This window comes from Castor canadensis, chromosome 4 (assembly GCF_047511655.1).
Source record: "Castor canadensis chromosome 4, mCasCan1.hap1v2, whole genome shotgun sequence".
Lineage (NCBI taxonomy): Eukaryota > Metazoa > Chordata > Mammalia > Rodentia > Castoridae > Castor > Castor canadensis.
The window spans coordinates 60,129,471-60,148,236 of record NC_133389.1 but is presented as its reverse complement, the minus strand read 5'-3'; the positions used below and the strand labels follow the sequence as shown (position 1 = coordinate 60,148,236).

The 18,766-nt window shown below is 38.3% G+C and overlaps 1 protein-coding gene across 3 annotated transcripts in view; it reads left to right on the top strand.

The window, feature by feature from the left end:
- The window catches only part of L3mbtl4 (L3MBTL histone methyl-lysine binding protein 4), a 469,587-nt gene that overhangs the window by 215,053 nt on the left and 235,768 nt on the right, over nt 1–18,766 (top strand). For all 3 annotated transcript variants that reach the window (XM_074070308.1, XM_074070309.1, XM_074070310.1), the window contains 2 exons: nt 3,245–3,330; nt 6,251–6,361. In XM_074070308.1, coding sequence (XP_073926409.1) covers nt 3,245–3,330; nt 6,251–6,361 — 197 coding nt within the window. The remainder of the gene's footprint in view (nt 1–3,244; nt 3,331–6,250; nt 6,362–18,766) is intronic.

The following is an 18,766-nucleotide window of genomic DNA, read 5'->3' as shown; positions in this document are numbered from 1 at the left end:
GCCTAGCAGGATGGACAGCCTTGGATTTCAGATGCAGTTGTCTCTTCAGCACCAGAGGGAAGCAGCTATTAAGTGCCTTCCATGGGGAATGGAGTCAGAACTAATTGTTCAAATCCCATTTCTTTCACTTCCTAACTGTGGGACGCTCAGCTGGCTCCCAAGCTCTCTGAGCCTCGTCTATGAAATGTGGATGAAAAGGTATACCTTACAGGTTTGGGTGAGGAATAAATGACTTCATGTAAAGGAAGTACTCAGTACAGTGCTTTCTCATGAATAAGAAGTCAGTTAGAGGTTCACTTTCTTTGCAAGGAGATAAGAGGCTAACAGATATTACTGTTCTATGGGACGGTCTCAAATATTCCTTTCTTATTTCAAGTAGGAACTTAAACTACTGAAAACTTCTGTTGTGGTATTGCCACATGGATTTGTGAAGGTCCCTAGTCCTTGCCTCTTCCTCTACAACCCCTTCTTCTGACCTTCCAAAGCCTATCAGGGATCAGGGATGGGCTAGGAGGAAGAGAATGAGAGTAGACAGCTTTTGTAACTCTTCTGAGACCATAGACATTCTTCTCTTTCTTGAGTTCATTGAGCAGGGAATATACAGGAATGCATGCTTTTCTTTTTTTTGTATATACATAGTTCATTTATGGAGAGTTGCACAAAGATAATTGTTGCTCAAAAACCATTTAAAATGTCACAACCTTTTATTTTCACTTGTTTATAAGGAAAGGAGGAAAAAGAATAGTGTCTCTTATTCTTATTGCCAGGTTTCTTTGAGGCTGGAGCAGGATTCATTGCTGCCACTCCCCATTCCTACCCCTGCTCATCGCACATCCATTCTTCAGCCTCTGCACTCTTGTTCCTTTTCTTTCCCTCTGTCCTACTGAATCTTCTGGTTAGAGACCTGGTTTAGGAACTCAGTGCTGAAAGGGACAAGGGGTGGGGCTAGGTCAGAATCTGTGTAGAATGGTAGAGATCCAAAAATATAAGGAATAACTTTGGATCAGTTAACCTGGGGTTTGAACTCAAGGCCTAGTGATTGCTAGGCAGGTACTCTACCACTTGAGCCACTCCACCAACCCTTTTTTGTGATGGGTTTTTTTCTAGGTAGGGTCTTTCGAACTATTTGTGCAGGCTAGCTTCGAACCACGATCCTCCTGATCTCTGCCTCCTGAGTAGCTAGGATTACAGGCGTTAGCCATTGATACCCAGCTGTTATTGTTTTTTAATCTGTGCTATAAAGGTAAATGCAATTGTGGAAATATTTGTTGAGACATAAGATACATGGCATAATTCATATAGAAAAGGACAGAAAGTAAAGGAAACACCAAGAGCATTTAAAACGATCAGATTAAAGACATGTTTACATAAGTTAGGTAAAACAAACTCTGTGAAAACAAATGTAAATTATTTAAGAATACAATTTCAAAGGTGCTGAAAATAGATTTACTTGAAGCAAAATGATTTAAATGTAAAAATGATGAAACAAGGCACATTATGATCCAGTAGTTTTACTTCTGGGTACATTCCAATAGGATGATCACTAAGAAGAATGTACTAGAATGTTCATAGCAGCACTTTCTGTAATAACCCCCAAATGGAAACTATCCAAAGGACTAACATAAGTAGCATGGGTAAGTAAATTATGAAATATGCATGTAATAGAATATTATGTGACCATGAAAAAGAGTGTTTTACATGTAGCAAGCTACATGATCCTCAGAGCAGAAGTCTGAGCAAAAGGTGTTCAACAGAAAACAGCACTTTCTGTGTGATTCCATTTGCACAGAAGGGGTAGCACCAGCAGCCTCCAGGTTGGAAGACAGATTGGACTCTTGGAGAATGATTCACTGAGAGAAGGGGAATGGTAGAGATGGATAAATTGAGAGCTCTGGCTTTGATCTGGATCTGGTCACATAGGCACACTAGTCTTGCAAAGAATTTCCAGGCTGTACACTTGATTTGTGTATTCTTCTTTAAATATATTTTATTTTTGTAAAATGCTTAAAAATGAAGGAAATGTTATCAGAAATTCTGAGTATAGAAAAACCTTAGCGACTTTAGCATACTGCCTTCATTTAATCAAAAACTGAAAAAAACTTTTGAGTAATATAGCAAGATTATGTTAATGTAAATGTTGATAGTAAACTTTATGACATATATATTTAAAATTTTTTCATCCTCTGTTATGCCAGAAAGAAATCCTCACATCCCCAAATCGCATGTGACATTCTGAAACTATAGTGCAACTTCCTATTAATATTTTGAATAGTGATAGTAATTTACCATCTGGAATGTCTCTTAAGTATATGGCCAATGAGTCAGTCAAGTCAACAGTTATATATTATAATTTTCATAAAGTGAGAAAATACATTATTCATAGAAGTGTGTATAGTTTTCTAACACTGTTGGATGGAAACAATGGCACGTTCATAGTCTTAAATGCTTTTATTCTAAACAGTGAAAATAAATTATTTACAATTCACTTTGATAAAACTGCTGGGGAAGTAGAGCAAAAACAGCAAACAAAATAATTAGAAAAGAAGGAAAACTAATGACTTAATGTTTAAGTGCTTATTCATTAGAAGAACAAAGAGAACAATGCAGGATAGACAGACCCTAGTCAATGTAGTTAATAACAGAAGAACATAGACAACAAGAGAAATTAGAACTTAGCCAATGTTTAAAAGATGGGCTGTCATGATACATGTTTTGTAACTGGGGATTGAAGCCAGGACCTGGTGCCTGCTGGGCAAGTGCTGTACCACTTGAGCATAAGTAGCCTTTCTGGCACAGTGTTATGATATAGCACTAACAATGGAATGAGTTCCTATTAGACCCAGAGTTATTGGAGTAAGTGGGAAGATTATCCAGGCCTTTGTTACAATTCATGGCTTGAGGTCAGATAGTTGGTTGTGGGATTTTTCAAACTTCTAACGAGCTGTCTGATGAATCTTGGGAGTCAGAATTCTGGGTATCACCTGGCTCTGCCAAATAATTACTGAGCAATTTGACCGTGACCAACCTGCTTGACCTTGCTGAGTGAATGAATGAGAGTTCTCATGCACTACACCTTTCACTCTCAGAAGTGAGCAAAAGACCTAACGTTATGTCATATGTAACGTTCCCAGCATAGGACCGGAAACATAGTGAGTCTTCAGATAACAGGAAGTGCTATTATCAACTGTTCTGTAATATATGGGAATCTATGAATAATCTTTTGACATATGTACATTTTTTTCAGGATATCCTGATCCAGAAAATTTTTCTTGGACAGACTATCTGGAAGCTACTCAAACTAATGCAGTTCCTGGCAGAGTTTTTAAAATGGTAAGTCCTATCTGGGTGTACACTCTTGCCTTCAAATATCCTTGTTCAGTCCTGCCTTCATTAGGAGCTTCAAACTATTAAAGTTTTTTATATTCAAGTTCACATAGTATTTTCATAACCAATTTGCTTTGCTTTTAGTTAAAGCTTCAAAGTAAGCTGACTCATTGGCTGTTCCTATGATTTCATTGAAAAACACACAGTAGGTATAGTGGTGCCTGCCTGTAATCCAAGCACTAGGGAGACGAGGCAGGAGGATTGGATTGTGAGTTGCAGGTCAGCCGGGGCCATACAGTGAGACCCTGTCTCAAAAGAAACCCAAAACAAAACAGAAAAGAAAAGCACAGCAGAGTGTGACAGAGTTGCCACCATGAGCCTCATCAGGTGCTGAAGGCAGAGGCCTGGCAGTTACAGTTCTGGTGCTCTTAGCCCCCTGGGTGGGAACATTGAACTTCTGCTGTGTCCCTTTCTTGGGGGCAGCTGGGATGTCCATGATGCCACAGTGAAACAGGATCGTGTAAACAGTTTGTATACAGTTTCATCTGTTTTTTTTATCATTTCTTTTAATTATGAATTTTACAGACTACATTTGCATTCATGAACTTATTCCAGGGTTGAACTAAGTTTAAATTAATTAATAAAAGGAAGGGCAAGGGTAGAAATAGTAGGCTTAGAAACATTTATGTTTTAATCTGGTGGGTTTCAGCTCTGTTCCCTTTGAGTGTGCCCTAACCCATGTCCAGGCCGCTTGACTCAGCTGTGATTGGAATTTTATGTGTTAGGTTTCTTCATACAATTTCGTTGGCTGAACGTTTTCTGGTTACTAAAAGGGTTTGAAACAAAATTGTCTCATTTTTTAAGAAGTTTGGTTGTAGTAAGCTGAACTTAGGGACAGAGGCATGTGTACCAGAAGTTCTACAGGCATTTTAAGATTCACAGAATTTCAGTAAGCATAAGCACTTTGTTACTGGTGCTCTTCCTTTCTCTTTTGCCTTCTTCCAAAATTGTACGTTCCAGTTCTCCCTCCCCCGTTCCCCTTCCCCTCATCTTCCCCTCCCCCTCCCCTTCCCCCTCTCTTTGGGGTGCGGTACTGAGGTTTGAATTCAGTCCTTGCTAGTTAGGCACTTTAACACATCCCTAGCCCTTTTTGCTTTCGTTTTTTCTTTTCGATAGTGTCTTTTGATTTTTGCTCAGGGGTAGCCTTGGATCACAGTCCTCCTACTTATGCCACCCACGTAGCTGGAATTATAGGTATGATCTATCTTACCTAGCTTGTTTTTAGAGATGGGGGTCTCATTAAATTTTTGCCCTGGCTGGCCTTGAACCTCAGTCCTCCTCATCTCGGTCTCTTGAGTAGCTGGGATTACAGGAGTGTACCACCACATCTGGCTCTTCCATTTTAATTTTCCAAGAAGAAAACTACAAGAGAATAAAATGATAAAAATATTTAGCTAAAAAATCAGTTCTAGGCTCTCTCATGGTTATTGTGGAATCAGCTTGAATATGTATGTTGGGCATCTGTAATTCTAAACAGTTGCCTCCATTTGTTGAGGACAGTGACCTCCAGGAGGAACAAAGATTTTTAGGGATCAGAGACCTAATTGTAGCAGCACACTCCATTTAGTAGATGTAATACTGCATTAGAAAGAAAAGATGCTTCCTGAAAAGCTGGACAGAAAAATCACAGAGAATGGGGAAAGGTCTGATCAATTATTTCTCATGTATTAGTAGAGTTTTGTTTTCCTTTTCCCATATCCAGGCTTGAGGAATTCAGTATACTTTTATTTCTCATACAGTCAACTGAACACTTTTACATGTAGTAAAAACGAAACTTTTTGCTAACCTATAAAAACTGATAGCTAAATCTCCTTAGTTATAATGACTTGGTATGTCTCAGTGTCTCTTTTCTGTTCTGTTTTCCTCATTGCCTGTGTGTCTGCCATTATCCACTCTTGGTCCCCAGCATTTTAAGACTTGAAAGAAACTCAACCCATTTCAGCCCTCTGTTACATTTGAAGTGACAGAAGCATATGCTATGGCTTTACATTACAGCATGGCATGATTTTAAGACAGTTTAACAGTTGAAATTATACAACTTTTTCTAGGAATATTTTAAAGTTTAGATTTAGAAAGCATCATGTTTATCTTTTAAAATTATTTATTAAATAGTTTTATATTCTACGCCAGAGAGTATCAGAGTGGACGGTGGGAATACTCAATAATTTGTCTCTTTTTTGTTGTTGTTGAAAAAAGGAATACTGTTTATTATGTTTGAAAATATACCAGACTACATTGAAGAATATAAATATTATCCATGATTTTACTGCCAGAGACAAACACTTAATATATTAGTGTTTTTCCTTTCTGTTACATGTTTATATAATATATTCTTAACTGAGCTAATTCAATTACAATTTAAAAATAATAGAGGGGTATATAGGAGAGTAGTGGAAGGGGTGAATTCAAGTATCACATATTTAATACATTGTAAGAATCTTTACAAATGCAAATGCCCTGCGTACCCCCACCCAGCACAACAAGAAAGGAAAAAGAAGACTAAATAACAACCTAGGAAAATACTATGGTTTATTAATAATTTCTTAATACAGAAGGCTAATTTCTAAAAAAAAGAAAAATAATGTAAATAAAATCCTTTTCAAACAACGTGATTATTAATGGATTTAGAATTTAATCTTTGTCTTTTTAATTTTCTTTAACATGGACAAAAAAATTCTTTCTCCTTATAGGTGTTTGTGAAACTGAATGAAAGAAATGTATAGAGTCCCATGTGATCTTAAAAGTAAATTCCAGTCATGTTAAAGATGTACATATTAAAACTAAAGCAATAATGTTTTAGGGAAAATTTAGTAGAATATCTGGATTGCTGCATTTTGCATGACTCCTTCCCCCTGTAATGTTTCAGAGGGTGCCCCATGGTTTTCTGCCAAATATGAAACTTGAAGTTGTGGATAAACGAAATCCCCGGTTAATCCGTGTTGCTACAATTATAGATGCTGATGACCAAAGAGTAAAGGTACATGTTTTAAATTATTATGCTATTGTGTTGGAATGCTACTCCCACCCCATATTTCTTTTGCTTACCCATCCTGCCATTCTCTTTACTTCATCAAATTTTAACTCGCCTGTACAGTGGTTTTCTGGGGAGAAAAACCATTCTGGATCTGACCTTGGAGACTGACCTTGGCCAAGAGTGATCACTGAGATAGGAGACAGAAACCCACAGGTTGCTGGCTCCAGAGGCTCCAGGTTCTTGGTGCAGTAGAGGAATAACCTGCACTGGGCTCTTTTCTCATCTCATGTCTGGTGGAGGGATTTCTAGCTTACCTGTGTGTGAAGTGGAAATCTATAGGTTAGATGCTGCTGACATTCACAGGGGCTCTCATACCTTCCTGTTGGGACTTGCCGTTCAGACTTTACTGTCACTTCTTACTCTTCTTTTTCTTGAATCCTTAGCTTATTTTTGACATCAGATTTTTATTGAATGTGTTGTCATTAAACACTTTGCTAAAACAATTAAATCTTTATTTTCTGCTTTTCTTTGTCAAATCAAAAAAATTAAAAAAACTCTTTAGTTACTAAAGCTAAAAGGAAAATATATTTTTAAATTAAACATTTGATTAACAAATGTCTATACTGTCCTTCTTCATGACATTTTTTTTCTTTTATTATTCATATGTGCATACAAGGCTTGGGTCATTTCTCACGCCTGCCCCCACCCACTCCCTTACCACCCACTCTGCCCCCTCCCTCTCCCCCCCACCCCCTCAATACCCAGCAGAAACTATTTTGCCCTTATTTCTAATTTTGTTTTAAAGAGAGTATAAGCAATAATAGGAAGGAACAAGGGTTTTTGCTGGTTGAGATAAGGATAGCTATACAGGGCATTGACTCACATTGATTTCCTGTGCGTGGGTGTTACCTTCTAGGTTAATTATTCTTGATCTAACCTTTTCTCTAGTTCCTGTTCTCTTTTTCCTATTGGCCTCAGTTGCTTTTAAGGTATCTGCTTTAGTTTCTCTGTGTTAAGGGCAAAAATGCTACCTAATTTTTTAGGTGTCTTAAATATCCTCACCTCTCCCTTGTGTGCTCTTGCTTTTGTCTTGTGCTAAAAGTCCAATCCCATTGTTGTGTTTGCCCTTGATCTAATGTCCACATATGTAGGATCATGTCATCTGCAAATAGGGATATTTTGACAGTTTCTTTACCTATTTGTATTCCTTTTATTCCTTCTTCTTGCCTAATTGCTCTGGCTAGGAATTCCAGGACTATGTTGAATAGGAGTGGAGATAGTGGGCATCCTTGTCTGGTTTAGACAATGGTTTCAGACGGAATGGTTTCAGTTTTTCTCCATTAAGTATAAGGCTGGCTGTAGGTTTGTCCTATATAGCTTTTATAATGTTGAGGAACTTTCCTTCTATTCCTAGTTTTCTTAGAGCTTTTATCATGAAATGGTGTTGGATCTTATCAAAGGCTTTTTCTGCATGTATTGAGATGATCAAGTGGTTTTTGTCTTTGCTTCTGTTAATGTGGTTTTTTACATTTATTGATTTTTGTCTGTTGAACCACCCCTGCATTCCTGAGATGAAGCCTACTTGGTCGTGGTGAATAATCTTTTTGATGTGTTGTTGAATTCGGTTTGCCATTATTTTGTTGAGGATTTTTGTGTCAATGTTCATTAAGAAGATTGGCCTATAGTTCTCCTTTTTGGAGGTGTCTTTGCCGGGTTTTGGGATAAGTGTACTACTGGCTTCATAAAATGTGTTTGGCAGTTTTCCTTCCCTTTCTATTTCGTGGAACAGTTTAAGGAGGGTTGGTATCAGTTCTTCTTTGAAGGTCTAATAGAATTCAGCAGAGAATCCATCAGGTCCTGGACTTTTCTTTTTGGGGAGACTCTTGATTGCTGCTTCAATTTCATTTTGTGTTATAGATCTATTCAGGTGATTAATTTCCTCTTGGTTCAGTTTTGGATGATCATATGTATCTAGAAATCTGTCCATTTCTTTAAGATTTTCAAATTTATTTGAATATAATTTCTCAAAGTAGTCTCTGATGATTTCCTGGACTTCCATGGTGTTTGTTGTTATCTCCCCTTTTGCATTCCTGATTCTACTAATTTGGGTTTTTTCTCTCCTCATTTTAGTCAGGTTTGCCAGGGGTCTATCGATCTTGTTTATTTTTTCAAAGAACCAACTTTTTATTTCATTAATTCTTTATATGGTTTTTTTGGATTCTATTTCATTGATTTCACCTCTGATTTTTATTATTTCTCTCCTTTTATTTGTTTTGGGATTTGCTTGTTCTTGTTTTCCTAGGCATTTGAGATGTATCATTAGGTCATTGATTTGGGATCTTTCAGTCTTTTTAAAATATGCACTCCTGGCTATAAACTTTCCTCTCAGGACTGCCTTAGCTGTGTCCCATAGATTCCGGTAGGTTGTGTTTTCATTTTCATTGACTTCCAGGAACTTTTTAATTTCCTCTTTTATTTTATCGATGATCCATTCTTCATTAAGTTATGATTTGTTTAGTTTCCAGCTGTTTGCATGTTTTTTGTCTTTACTTTTGTTGTTGAGTTCTACTTTTACTGCATTGTGATCAGATAGTACGCACGGTATAATTTCTATTTTCTTATATTTGCTGAGACTTGCTTTGTGCCCTAGGATATGATCTGTTTTGGAGAAGGTTCCATGGGCTACTGAGAATAATGTATATTGTGTAGACGTTGAATGAAATGTTCTGTAGACATCTACTAGGTGCATTTGATCTATTGCATATTTTAGATCGTGGATTTCTTTATTGATTTTTTTGTTTGGATGACCTATCTATTGATGATAATGGGGTGTTAAAGTCTCCCACAACCACTGTGTTGGTGTTTATATATGCTTTTAGGTCTTTCAGGGTATGTTTGATGAAATTGGGTGCGTTGACATTGGGTGCATACAGATTGATGATTATTATTTCCTTTTGGTCTATTTCCCCTTTTATTAGTATGGAATGTCCTTCTTTATCTCGTTTGATCAATGTAGGTTTGAAGTCTACTTTGTCAGAGGTAAGTATTGCTACTCCTGCTTGTTTTCGGGGGCCATTGGCTTGGTAAATCTTCTTCCAGCCTTTCATCCTAAGCCTATGCTTATTTCTGTCGGTGAGATGGGTCTCCTGTAAGCAACAAATTGTTGGATCTTCCTTTTTAATCCATTTCGTCAAGCGGTGCCTTTTGATGGGTGAATTAAGTCCGTTAACATTAAGCGTTATTAATGATAGGTATGTGGTGATTCCTGTCATTTAGTTGTCTTAGTTGTTTGAAGGTTTGATTGTGCATACCTAAGTTGAGATTACTCTCTACTTTCTTGCTTTATCTTTTCCTGTGGTTTGGTGCTGCCTGTCTTTTCATGGCTAAGTTGGGTTTCACTTTCTGTGTGCAGAATCCCTTGCAGAATCATTTGTAGTGGTGGCTTTGTGGTCACATATTGTTTTAGTTTCTGCTTATCATGGAAGACTTTTATTGCTCCATCTATTTTGAATGATAGCTTTGCTGAGTAGAGTATCCTGGGGTTGAAGTTATTTTCATTCAGTGCCCGGAAGATCTCACCCCATGCTCTTCTTGCTTTTAATGTTTCTGTTGAGAAGTCTGCTGTGATTTTGATGGGTTTACCTTTGTATGTTACTTGTTTTTTCTCTCTTACAGCCTTCAATATTCTTTCCTTAGTTTCTGAACTTGTTGTTTTAATGATGATATGTCATGGGGTAGTTCTATTTTGATCTGGTCTGTTTGGTGTCCTGGAGGCCTCTTGCATCTATATGGGAATATCTTTCTGTAGATTTGGGAAATTTTCCGATATTATTTTGTTGAATAGATTACGCATTCACTTCCCTTGCACCTCTTGTCCTTCTTTGATGCCCATGATTTTCAAGTTTGGTCTTTTGATGGAGTCGGTGAGTTCTTGCATTTTCTTTTCACAGGTCTTGAGTTGTTTAATTAATAGTTCTTCGGTTTTTCCTTTAATTACCATTTCATCTTCAAGTTCTGAGATTCTGTCTCCTGTTTGTTCTATTCTGCTGGATTGGCCTTCCTTTTTGTTTTGCAGTTCTGTTTCGTTCTTTTTTCTGAGGTTTTCCATATCCTGGCTGGTTTTCTCTTTAATGTTGTCTGTGTTTGTCCTGAGTTCATTTATCTGTTTATTCATCATGTTCTCTCTTTCACTTTGGTGTTTATACAGTGCTTCTATGGTTTCCTTTATTTCTTCTTTTGTTTTTTCAAATTCTCTATTTTTGTTGTCTTGGAATTTCTTGAGTGTCTCCTGTACATTTTGGTTGACCCTATCCAGTATCATCTCTATACAATTCTCATTGAGTACCTGTAGTATGTCTTCTTTTAAATTATTCTTGTGGGCTTCATTGGGTTCTTTGGCATAGTTTATCTTCATTTTGTTGGAGTCTGGATCTGAGTACCTGTTTTCTTCATTCCCCTCTGGTTCTTGTACTAATTTTTTGCTGTGGGGAAACTGGTTTCCCTGTTTTTTCTATCTTCCCGTCATTGTCTTTGGTGTTGTTACTGTCCCTGTACTGTGTGCAATTAAGTATTTTCCAGCTTGTAATAATAACAATGGTAATATTTAGAATGGAAGGGTGCGCTGAGATGGAAAGCAAGAAGTTAAAGAAATGGGAAAAACAAATACAAAGACTGGAGGAAGAAAACAGAATAAAGTATCAGACAAGAAGGTTTCAAAGGTATAAACAGGGAGCTTTAGTGTACTAATTGACAGTAAGCTGAACAGACAGAGAGACAGAGAGAGGATTAAAAATATAAAAAAAGGTAAGAATAAATATAAAAAATTAGTAAATGAAAGATAAATGTATTTAGAAAACTGTGTTAAAATAAAATGAAAAAATAGTAAATTTAGAAAAACCAAAAAACCTCCCAGTTTAAATGCAGTAAAGTCTCAATCTCCAGTCCTGGAGATGGTGCTTCAGATGTTGTTCTGTAGTTGTCTCATCAAAGGGGATGCATAAAGTAGAACAAAACTACACACACACGCACAAAAAAAACCCCACCAAGTGTCACAAGTTCAAATGCAATACAGTTTCAGTAAGTTTTTCAGCTTGCAGGTGTAATTCGGTTGTTCTCACATCAAAGGTAGGGAGAAAAAGAAAAAAAAAAGAGTCTGGAGACAGTTCTGAGAATGGTATCTGCAGCTGTGACTCACCTGCCCGATTTTGTCAGCCTGGTGTTGCTGGCGGCGTTATTTATGCAGATCTCTGGGGTGAGCTTAGCACTCACCTGGCCCCGCAGGCTTTGTTTGCTCAGATTTCTCCTGTGTGTGAGCCTCTGCTACAAGCTTTCCCCTTTCTAAGCACTGGGAAAAATTACTCTGTACCCACGTTGTCAGGCCTGCGTGTTTATTTACAGTTTATGTGGTAGGTGGGTCTTCCCTCCTCTCCTGTGCAGTTCTCCTCCCACCCTGTTTTCACAAGCATTCCTGCTCCTGATTACTGGGCAGTACTGCTACTCCTGCCAGCCACCATGTTTATTTACAGCTCACGAGGGAAGTGGGTCTTCCCTCCTCTCCTGTGGAGTTTTCCTCCCTCAGCCACTCTCACCAGCTTTCCTGCTCCTGGTTTCTGGGCGCACGCCCCTGCTCCTGCCAGAGCCTCTCTGGCTGGCCCAGCTTGTTTATTTACAGTCCCGGGAAGGATTCCCTTTCCCCAATCTTTGGCACTCAGTGTGCCCCACCCTCTTTCCTGTGTGTCTTATTTGTTCTTATTGGTTATTACTCAGTTTCTCTTTTTCCCCCCGGGTGGAGGTCAGTCTGTCCAGGGGGCCATGCGGTCCAGGCTTGTCTGTGGGAGAACGATGGTATCGTGAAGCTCACCTGTTCCGCGTCTTCCCAAGCTGTCTGGGCGATGGCAACTGGCGGCCCGGGGTCCCTCCTTGTTTCTCCATTTAACATGAAGTGGAGATTCTCTGCACCAGCAGGAGGTGTGGATGGGTCAAAGTTATGCCTTTTCTCAGTGATTTTGCCTGCAAAGTGTGTCTCCAGCGTCTCTCCAAGATTTCACTATAGGAGGCTCGCTTTCTGCTTCCTCCCTCTAGCTGCCATCTTGGAATCTCCTCTTGATGACATTTTAAACATACACATCTTCAAAATGAAATTTTCCTAAAGTGAAAAGTTTCTTTTTTCTACTCTGAGTTGAAAGCATTTTTTGAATTCATTAACTCTTCTACAGCATGATGGTTCAAAGTGATTTTCCAGTAAGCACAGGTTATTTTTTCATAATAATAAAATGATTGACAACAACTAATTCTAATAGGCACTATCTTGAAAGGTATATTTGTTTGATGGACAGTTTGGTATAATTTAGAAGAAATTTCTTTGTCCTTAGTTTGAGAACACTATGTAAGCCATTTAATAGAGAATAACAAGCACGTACTTTTGGTAAAATTCAGAGATGGGTATCTGCTTTCATCACAGATTATCAAGAGGACATGTTGTCAAGCCCTACATGCTTCCCACAAATGAAAATAGTAATGTGTCCAGGAATAATACCTTGTTGTCATTCTTTTATTTTAAATGCAATTTTAAGCAAATAATGTAAGTTCTTTTTCGATTTGTGACTTTTCATTGTTTGTGGCACTGTGGCAGTGACTTGGATATGGTGACAGCTTTGGAGCAGTTTCATATTTGTGACTGTTTCATATTTTGTTATTAGCTTTTGTTTGAAATTCATTGCATTTCATGTAAAAGCTCAATTTTAATAGTAGTTCAAGTTATAGCTAGATTTTTAACTGACACAGTATTTATTGTTATGTACAAGATGTAATCCAGTATCCAGTTGACCATTTGTTTCCATCCTGTTGTGTGAATTTATTGGAGTAACTCGTTACCTTAAAATATCATTTGAAAACTTTTAGCTCCCAAGGTGAATTTATTATATTTCTTACTTACCATCTTTGTAATTGATCCTTTAAAATCTCTTCGAGTGCTTAGCTGAGTCTTCTAAACAAATATTTAATATATTGTTTCCTTATTCTTTTTTCTTGCATGGTAATGTCCTTGTCCTTATTGGAGGAAGAAGAGGTGAAAAGTATCTAGTGCCTCAGAAAATAGTAGAACCATAATTGTGATCTCTATGGTCCTGCATATAATGGAAATCTCTTAGGATTTTAAGGCTAAATTGAGATATGTTAATGCAAGTGGAACTTTCTACGTATGAAATGGTGCCTTACAAAATGTGACTGAACTTTTTACACTTTCCAGTTAGTCTATCATAATGCATCAGTGTTGCATTGGACACAGGTGGCTTGAGGCCTTGCACATAGCCCTTGCCTCTTGCTGCTCCATTCTGACAGATCCTGTCAGGGACTCCCCACTGTGCATCCTCCTGCAGTCAGTTCAGCAACTGGGGAAATACTTGTCTTGCCCTGGGAGGAAGAGGGAAAAAGGTTGTTTATATTCATTTTCTGAATATAAACATGAGTGAAAAGTAATAGTTCAAAATTCTATTCATTAATATTCCTCAGTGAAAAAAGCTACCAAATAAGAGTCTGAATTTTTCTGTGAGTGCTTGTTTAAGAGGCCAGGGCAGCGGGGGAGGTGTTGTTCCCAGTTAAGAAGCATTTGAAGCTTTCTGATCGCCTCTTTACCCAGCAGCTCCTCTATTCCTCAGTCCATGTGTTGATCAGATCAGTCTGTAATTTTCTTTTATAATGTCCCTATCTTTCAACAGCTGTTTCCATCTCTGGCAAATAATAGATACTTAAAATCTGTATGTGTGAATGAAGGAGAGGAGGAGTAAGTGGCATGGGGCATACTTTGGTCTTCTGATTGTTACTGATTGTGTTGGTCAGAAGGCACTCTTGGCTCACTCTTACCCCTTCCTTCTCCCTCTCCTATTGGAAATCTACTTCAATACAATATCCTGAGAAGGCCAGAGGGCTGATGTGGGCTTGTCTTCCAGCTCTGATTCTTAACTGTATGATTAACTTGGTAGAGTGTGCAGTGTATTTCCCCTTCAGAGCAATGAGGTTAATAACACCTACCATACAGGCTTGTTGTGAAAATGTAGTGTGATATCATATGTATGATTAATGAGATTGTACCTGAATTTTGGTACTTCAGCTGTAGCTGCTGCTGTCACTTCTGCAAATACCTTGTGCTGCTGTCCTGGCTCATTCATTTTTACGTTACTGAAAGGGACTTATGAGAGTACTTGCATCAGGAGACAGGTAGGAAACAGACCCTGGCTCCTAAGTGATGGTGCGGCAAACCAAGGTGTGGTTGCAGAGTAGCCATCCTGTCCTACCAAGAGCCACCTCTGTAACTATGGTAGTGATGAAGATGGCATGCTGTCCTTGTCATACACTGCTGTAAGGGCATTATGTGTTGTAGTGCATCCTCACACAACCATGGGAGAGAGGGTGCTTCCAGTGTACCCATTTTATAAATGAAACTGAAGCTACAGAGGTTAAACCATTGATCCAGGGTCAGAAGTTGTTATATATGGGAGCAAGATCTTAAACCCCAGCTTTAACACTGAGGTTTTCCACTCTAGGGCTTGTAATCATCATCCTACTCTTTCTACTCTTAGGTTCTAATTTTTATCCTAAATAACCTATTTCACAGTGAGAATACAGGTGTGTTAGATGGGGAGTAGAGCTCACCATGGCCCCACTCTACTTTGTGCCTGCTTTGCCTGGAGGTGTCTGCAGTACTGGCTTTTCCCAGGCAGAGCACAACAGATCCATCCAAGACTGGCTTCATTCTTTTTTGGCACTCCCCCTAAGTTTGTAACTATCTTTGTGTGCTTCACTTCCATTTTTTAATAGCTTTTTTTTTTTTTTTGGCAGTATTCGGGTTTGAACTCAGTGCTTTATGCTTACTTTCTAGGCAGATGTTCTACTGCTTGAGCCATACTTCCAACCCTTTTTACTCTGGTTATTTTGGAGATAAGGTCTTCCTTTTTGCCTAGGCTTTCGTGGACCATGATCTTCCTATTTGATTCTTACCTCTGTAGCTGGGATGACAGACACTTGCCTCCACACCCCGCCTCTTTCCATATAGATGGAGTTTTGCAAACTGTTTTTGCCTATGATGGCCTGGAGCCATGATCCTCCTGATCTTAATCTCTCAGGTAGCTAAGATTATAGGTATGAGCCACTGGCACCAAGCTTAATAGCCTTTTTGAGATACAATTTTTACACCACAAAATCCATGGTTTTGATTGTATTTACAAAGTGGTACAACCATCACTACTTAAGTTTAGAACATTTTCATCACCCCTGAAAGGAAATCTTGCACCTATTAGTGGTCACTCCTCATTCTGCCCTCCCTTCTACACCAAGGCCCTGCATTCACTAACCCACTTCCAGTCACTGTGGATTGTTCAATTCTGGTTATTTCACATAAACTGAATCCCATAACATGACCTTTTGGAATATCTTTTTCCATTGGCATAATACTTTCAGGGTTCATCTATGTGGGAGTACTGCATTCCATTTTAGTTACAAGCAGTATTCCATTGTATAGGTACTCTACAGTTGTTTATCAGCTCATCAGTTGATTGCTGTTTGGGTTATTTCTACTTTGTAGTTATGATGAGCGATGTTGCTGTGAACATTCATGCACATTTTTGCATAGATTTATGCTTTCATTTCTCTTGGATATATACTTAGGAGTGGAATTACTAGGTCATATGGTAACTCTTTAACATCTTGAGGAATCTCCATAATATTTTCTGAACTGGCTGCACTACTTTATATTCCACGAGCTTCATATGAGGGTTCTAGTTTCTCCAAATCTTCACCAACATTTTACTGTCCATTTTTATTATTTCATTTTTTTAAGCTGTCCTAGTATGCGTTCTTTAGGTTAAATATACGAGTCATTGGCCTGTTAAAGTGGCTCACATCTATAGTCTCTGTAAACAGGAGGTAGAGATCTGGAGGATCATGGTTCAAAACCAGCCTAGGCAAAAAGTTAGGGAGACTTCATCTGAACAAATAAGCTAGATGCAGAGTTCATATCTGTAATCCCAGCTACACTATGCAGAGGCCACCCTGGACAAAAAGTATAAGTCCCTACCCAAAAAATAAATAATACCTAAAAGAGCTGGGTACATGGCTATAGTAAATTGTAGTCCCTGCCTTATAAGTGCAAGGCCCTGATTTCAAATCGTAGTGCTGCCTATATGTACCTATATCTATAGGCTTGGAGTTGTTATTCTATATATGTGTCCATTAATAATATCCTTGCCAGGAGAAGTGGGATGAAGTAGCTGTTACTCAGTGGCTGCAGTAGTAGAGTTGGTAGTGGGAGCAGTGGTGTAGGTATCCAGGGTACTAAAGCAGTTAACACATGTGCTGTGTTCCAGGTCCTAAGCTAAGGATGTGATTTATGACATCATTAGTTCCCCAACTTCTCTTTTAGGAAATTGTTATCTTTGCCCTTCAGTTAACATGATAAACTTGGGTAACTTGACCAAGGTGTCAAAGTGTTAGATACTTGTAACTCCAAATCCAGTGTTGTCCACATTTTAGAAGTTACCCCATTCTGGTGGTAAGTGGCTAGAATTGGAAATCATAAACTGTCATCAGGATAGAAATTGGGGCAGAGGCCAGCAGGGTTCTAGGTGCTCTGCTCTCTTGATCTCATCAATCCTCTTTACTAATCAGGCCAGAAAGTCTGATTTTTATGTTGAAAATATTCACTCATCCAGGTGTGACATTTTTCTTGACATGGGAGGGTATTAAGGTGCCATTTCCCCTTGTATTGATTATTAGGCTTATTAATTACCATGGCTACTCTCTAATAAATATTTATGGTGATTCAGTGTTTTCTATTCAATTTATAGCCGTCTGTTCTGTTTAGCAATTCTTCTTTTGTTTGGGGCACGCAGCATGCATTCTGTGGTGTTTGAAAACCCATTACTGTCACCTTATCAGGAAGTACACGTTAACTTACAATAGATGGCTGGATGCTTTTAGGAAGTTTAGACTGAATTGGGGGGGAATATTTTTCTACAAGAAAATGTAAAAGATGGACTTAAAAAAGAGTAATATTTGATAAATATTTGCCCCGTGGGAGTTGAAGCTAAGCTGCCAAATGAATTATAAATGAATTCCAAATAGATGCATTAGGATGTTCTCCTGAGTCATTAATAAATTGAGTCTCTTCAGCAAGTCTTTTCATATTTAATACATTAACTGGATGTATTTGTGGCATTTCTAAATGAAATAAGGGCATCGTGACCAAGAGAAATTTTCATGGTAAGTTGTCCACTTACATGACTAGAAATTATTTTGGGTTTTAGGTCAGATCAATAAGGAGAAAAGCTTTTGTTTGAAAAAAATGCTTGAAGTGGATTAGTACAAAGCAAAAATCCAAATCTAAGTCAGCTCATGCGTTCTTTAATTAAGGTTGCCAGTGCTTTGAGAAACTTCTTTGACCCTCTGGAGTCAGGGTAACTATTGGTCAGCACAGCACCAGGCTTTGGGGTAGATGATCCCAATTCCAAAGTTGCTCACTGGGATGCATTTCTGAGAATGGTTTTGAAATAGGAGGATAGGACAAGATTCTAAAATTAAAAATGACTGTCCTTTGAGCCAAACTTATAATTAATTGCCATTATTGTGTCACAGTGATTGATGACTGTCTTCATTTTGGGAAAGAGACTGGAGTGAGTTTCAAAAGTATTAAAAGCGATTAATGAAAAGATAATTTTTAGAGTTAGTGGAACTATAAATTAGTGTCAGCCATAATTTTCAGAAAAGTTGAAGCAGGTAGAGTGCTCTACCTGGTCCAGGTACATCAGTGTAATTATAGTTAGAAGAAGCAGCAGTGGTACTAATTGTGATGATGTCTTCCTCAGGACAGTTTCCAGATGCTGCTGCATGCTTTTTCTTACTCTTAATCTTCATAGTGACCTGTAAGATAGAGAGTGACAAGGAAACATTCTTGCTGTGTCCTGAGCTTCTAGGAGTATTGTGTTTCTGGCCAGCTGCAGCTTTGATGGCTCATCTGCCCTTGCTAACACTGGTGCCTAGCTAATTATGCTGAACATCATCTCTGCTTCTCACAGCCTGCTTCCTAAGTGTGCTACTTTGACCACGGAAGAATATATCTCAAAAACAAATAACTGAACAAACACCCCAGGATGGATTAGGTAGGCAAGATGGTGAACACATCTCCTTCCTTCCTTCTGCCCTTGTTCCAAAAATCAGTGTCTTTTCTTGTAATGTAAGAAAGGGTGAAAGACTCAGGGAAAGAACATTGTTCTTTGAAAAGGTAGTAGAGGACCTAGATGTTCCCATACAGTATACATATGTACCCATATGTATATTTTTCTTTATTGAAAGCAGCACCTTGGACAAGTGATCTGCACCATTTATTTGGATCTGTCTGTGAGCAGAGGAATCCTGGGA